The sequence below is a fragment of the Physeter macrocephalus genome, chromosome 1 (genome assembly GCF_002837175.3).
Source record: "Physeter macrocephalus isolate SW-GA chromosome 1, ASM283717v5, whole genome shotgun sequence".
In the NCBI taxonomy this organism is placed as follows: Eukaryota; Metazoa; Chordata; class Mammalia; order Artiodactyla; family Physeteridae; genus Physeter; species Physeter macrocephalus.
Genome location: NC_041214.2, coordinates 34,087,975 through 34,091,920, shown reverse-complemented (window position 1 = coordinate 34,091,920; position 3,946 = coordinate 34,087,975). Strand labels below are relative to the sequence as shown.

The window sequence follows — 3,946 nt, the reverse complement described above, 5'->3', positions numbered from 1 at the left end:
CAGTTAAAAATGCCACTCCTGGGCCCCCTTCATCCCCATATATAGGGTGTCTGGGGCTAGGTGGAGAGGGTTGGGAATCTGCATTTTAACAACACACTCTATGAGAGTCCAACACTCAAGGAAGCGTGTTAAGCTTTGCACCAGAAGTGAAATGACACCATTATAGTCCCAGCTGGCAGGTTTGCTGTGGGCCAGTCGTACTGGCTGTGACCAAGTGATCGGTGATGATTACGATATTAGTTCTCTTTTGTGTCATGGACTTAGCTGTCCATGTCCAACCCCACTTCTGCATATAAACTCAGGGGCAGGGATCAGGGCTCCTGAGAGCCCAGCACTGTGGAGTCTTGACAGTCACCTGCAGAGCTTCACTGAAGGAACGAGGCACCTGCTGCTGCTCTGTACCAGGACGATGGGTTAGAGTGGCATCACCTCCCATCCCCATGGCCTTGGGCCCCCAGGGGTTGGGGCAGGGGCAACTCCTCTGGCCAGAAGGTATAGGTTCTGTCTGCTCTCTAGCCAACATACATGACAGTACAAATTCATGACCAAATTATATCAACAGCAGAATTATAATATATTAATAGCAATATCGTAATAGAAAAAAGGCTTGGGAGGGCAACCATCTTCCAGAATCTGAAGGTTGGCATTCATTCTTCATGAGCTCAGCTCAGGTAGTACCTTCAGGATTTGGTTAAATGGCAGCGAGAAGGACCAGGGTTAGTTGCGGGGAATCATTTTCCAAGCAGGACCATTTAAGGGCCAAAACTGGCCCCTGAGGTTGCATGGAGCCTCCCTTCCAGAGTGAGATCTGTGGAAATAGAGCTGGTGGCTTTGGAATCAGGCTGTCTGCGACAGTGGCTTTCACAAAGACTTCAGTCCCATGGCAGTGTCGCCGTTGACATTCCACCATGTGAGGCCTTTCTGGAGGTGGCTTCTGGAAGGGTCTTCCAAGAACAGTGGCACTCAAGAGATCTGCATGTGGCCACGACCAACGTCAGCTGCTCCAGAGGACATGGCGAGTCAGCTCCTTGTCTGGCAAAGGCCAGGAGCGGGCTCAGTCCCATGGGGCGTGGACGGTCAAGGTCTTGTTGACCATCTCCGGGTTCTTGCTTGTGCAGCCCCAGCCCTGCCCAGTGAGCCCACTCTGGGAGAAGGCTTTAGTGTAGATGGAGGGCGGGGAAGCTCCGGGAGAACCATGCACCAGCGCCGCCTTGCACAAGGTCGGTCTCCAATAAATAAAATACTTGTGGATGAAAGGCCTCCCTTGCTGGCTTCTGACTCTGAACCTGCACCCACAGCAGCAGCGCCTCTCGGCCCAAGTCCGGAGAAGGCACCCACCCCTCTGGAGGCGGTGAGAAGAGGCTGAGAAAATGCTGCTGAGCGTGTTCAGGACCAGGAGAGTCAACCTCTCGGGCCTCTACTTTGTGGGCTGCAGATGGCCGAGCAGCCTGGCAGCTTTTGACGTTCCCTGGGCTTCATCACCTGTTTTGCGGACATCCCCGATGGCCTCCCTTTACTCCGCGACACACAGACTAAAGTCCAGACGAGGGAGCCCGTGTGAAGCCACCTCATCTGCGCCTGGGGAGGCTTGTTGGGGAGGGGTTCTTCCCACCACTCTGAGACGACGAGTCCTGTCCTCACACCGTGGACTAGGGCCTGGGCATCACGGCTACCCACAGCCGGCTGCAGGTCTTCACCACAGCGTGGCATTCTTAGTTCGAGATATACCCCCAGAAAGACAGAGATAAACATGCACAGACCCGTGGACGGAAGGGCCTAGAGTCAACGTGAACGGCATTTGGATGGCCCGTCCTTGGGTGTCAGTCCCAGCTCTGGCGCCCGAGCGTGGGTAACTGAGAGGGGACCAGCTGGCCCTACTTCCCAACGGGGCAGCTTCCAACGTGGCCTGTCGGGGCAGGAAGCGAGGATCTGAGGGGAAGGGAGCCGGCCCCTCCTGGGTTCTGTGCTGGTGCTGAACCTGGACGCAGAGGGGGCTGCAGCCAGCCTCCCCCTCCCCTAGCCTGGTTCTGGCCAGTAAGAGCTCAGCCCTCCCTTCTTCCTTTGGGCAGATACCCAGAGGTCTCTCCACCTGGGAAACCACCCACTACGGGGCTGCGGGGGCAGAGCTGCCTCAGTGAGCATCCCTACTGTGCAGGATGAGCCTGGGCCTCGGGGGGCCCCTCCCAAGGGACCAGGGAAGACCCAGCCCCCCAGCTCCGTGCCCCCCCACCGTCCCCGGTGCACAGCGGCCCCAAGGGACCCTGGGGTGCTCTGGGAGGAGGGGACAGGGAAGGCAAATGGTGGTGGGGTTTTCTTTCTTATTTAAGAAACGAAAAGGCGATGCCGTGTTAACGTTAGTAAATGTGGGCAGGTGTGGGGCAGGGTCCGCTCTCGGGGGCAGGGTCTGCTCTTGGGGGCAGGGCGGCGGCCGAGGTCGCCTGTCAGATGAGGCTGGCGGCCTTCTCCTGCACGTTGTACTCCTTGTTCTTCTTCACCCGCCAGCTGATGTAGAGAAGCAGCAGCGTGCCCAGAGCCTTGTAGCCCACCTGCAGGCCCAGGTACCTGTGGGGCAGGAGACAGGCCCCGAGAGGGGTGTGGAGGCTCCGTGGCCAGCATCACGGTGGCCCGGGCCATGTGTCCTCACCACTCAGGGAAGGGTCCGGGCCCACCCAGGTGGGGCCACTCTCCTCATTCCTTTTATCCCCAAGACCACAAGCCTCCCAGGGAGTAGGCGGGGAGTAGCTGTGGGACTCCCAGTCGTGCCCTGGCGCCCCCCGGAGGGCCAGAGAAACACTGCAGACCCAGCCGCCTGGAGGGTCCTGCTGCGCAGCACAGCCAGGAGGGGGCACCTTCCTGCTGCCCTCTTGGTCTGCCCCTCTCCAGGCCTTCTGTGCCACTCCCACGCCGTTTCCAGATCCTGTCCTGCCCCCTGAAGCCCACTCTCCCTGCTGTCTCTGTCTGTGTGATGAGGCGGCTGGTGAGGTGGCTGGAAGAGGTGCCGAACTCAGTGGTGCTGCAGCTGGGTGCCACCTGCCCTTGGCCTCTGCCAGGAGCCGTGATGGGCCACCTCTTTCCGATCAGTGGGAGGCTGGCCTGGCATCATCATCCCACAGCCACGGCCTCTCCCTTTGAAAAACCTCTTTCTGCTGCTGTTCCCGCCCCCCGAGGGCCAGTGGGGACCGCAGAAGGGGGGCCACATCAGAGCAGCCCCTGAGTCTTGGACGGCCCTCTGTGAGCCCTGAAACGCCGGTCACCGGTGGCCCCGCTCCCTGCCCAAGGCAGCTCCCCTCCTGCCCTCTCCCTCGGAGGCCTGAGAGCCTCACAGTTGCCACCGGAGCAGATGGTGGCCTCTGCTTGGGCCTGGGACCTGGCACGTCGTGCGGGCCCTCACCTGTCTCGGAGAGCGTCGTTGTCGTAGTAGATGCAGGCCCCTCGCCTTCCGGAGCACTGCGCGCCCCAGCGGATGCAGGAGTAGTCGATGGTGAGGCCGTAGAGGGCTGGAGACGGCAGCCAGGCTGGCATCAGTGGGAAGAGAGTTCAGAGAGCTCAGGTCACGTGGAGCTGCCGGCAGAGGCACCCGGCAGGGTGGGGAGCGAGCCTCCCAGCGCCCCTGCACGGCTCACGGGCATGAGCACGGCTCTGCCCCAGCCTGGGAACCACAGTGACTTTGGAAAGCAGAAGAGCTTTCCGTGAAGCCTGAATTACTCTTTCACCAGAGGCTTAGAAGAGAAAAGGGGCCTGAGCCATCCTTCCAGGGCAGGGTGAGTCACAGATGTCACCGTGGGCCTGCTCAGACGGATACCATAGTTCCCACACCTGGGATTGCTAGGCTCCGCTGGGTGGCAGGAGCCTCTTTTTTTTTTTTTTTTTTTTTTTTTTTTTGCGGTACGCGGGCCTCTCACTGTTGTGGCCTCTCCCGTTGCGGAGCGCAGGCTCCGGACGCGCA

The 3,946-nt window shown here is 59.9% G+C and overlaps 1 protein-coding gene across 1 annotated transcript in view; it reads right to left on the bottom strand.

The window, feature by feature from the left end:
- Positions 1-561: 561 nt before the first annotated feature.
- The window catches only part of SLCO2A1 (solute carrier organic anion transporter family member 2A1), a 78,637-nt gene continuing 75,252 nt past the window's right edge, over positions 562-3,946 (bottom strand). Inside the window, exons 13-14 of the mRNA XM_024131905.3 lie at positions 3,392-3,515; positions 562-2,562 (exon numbers count right to left, since the gene is read on the bottom strand). Coding sequence (XP_023987673.1) covers positions 2,442-2,562; positions 3,392-3,515 — 245 coding nt within the window. The 3' untranslated portion in view covers positions 562-2,441. The remainder of the gene's footprint in view (positions 2,563-3,391; positions 3,516-3,946) is intronic.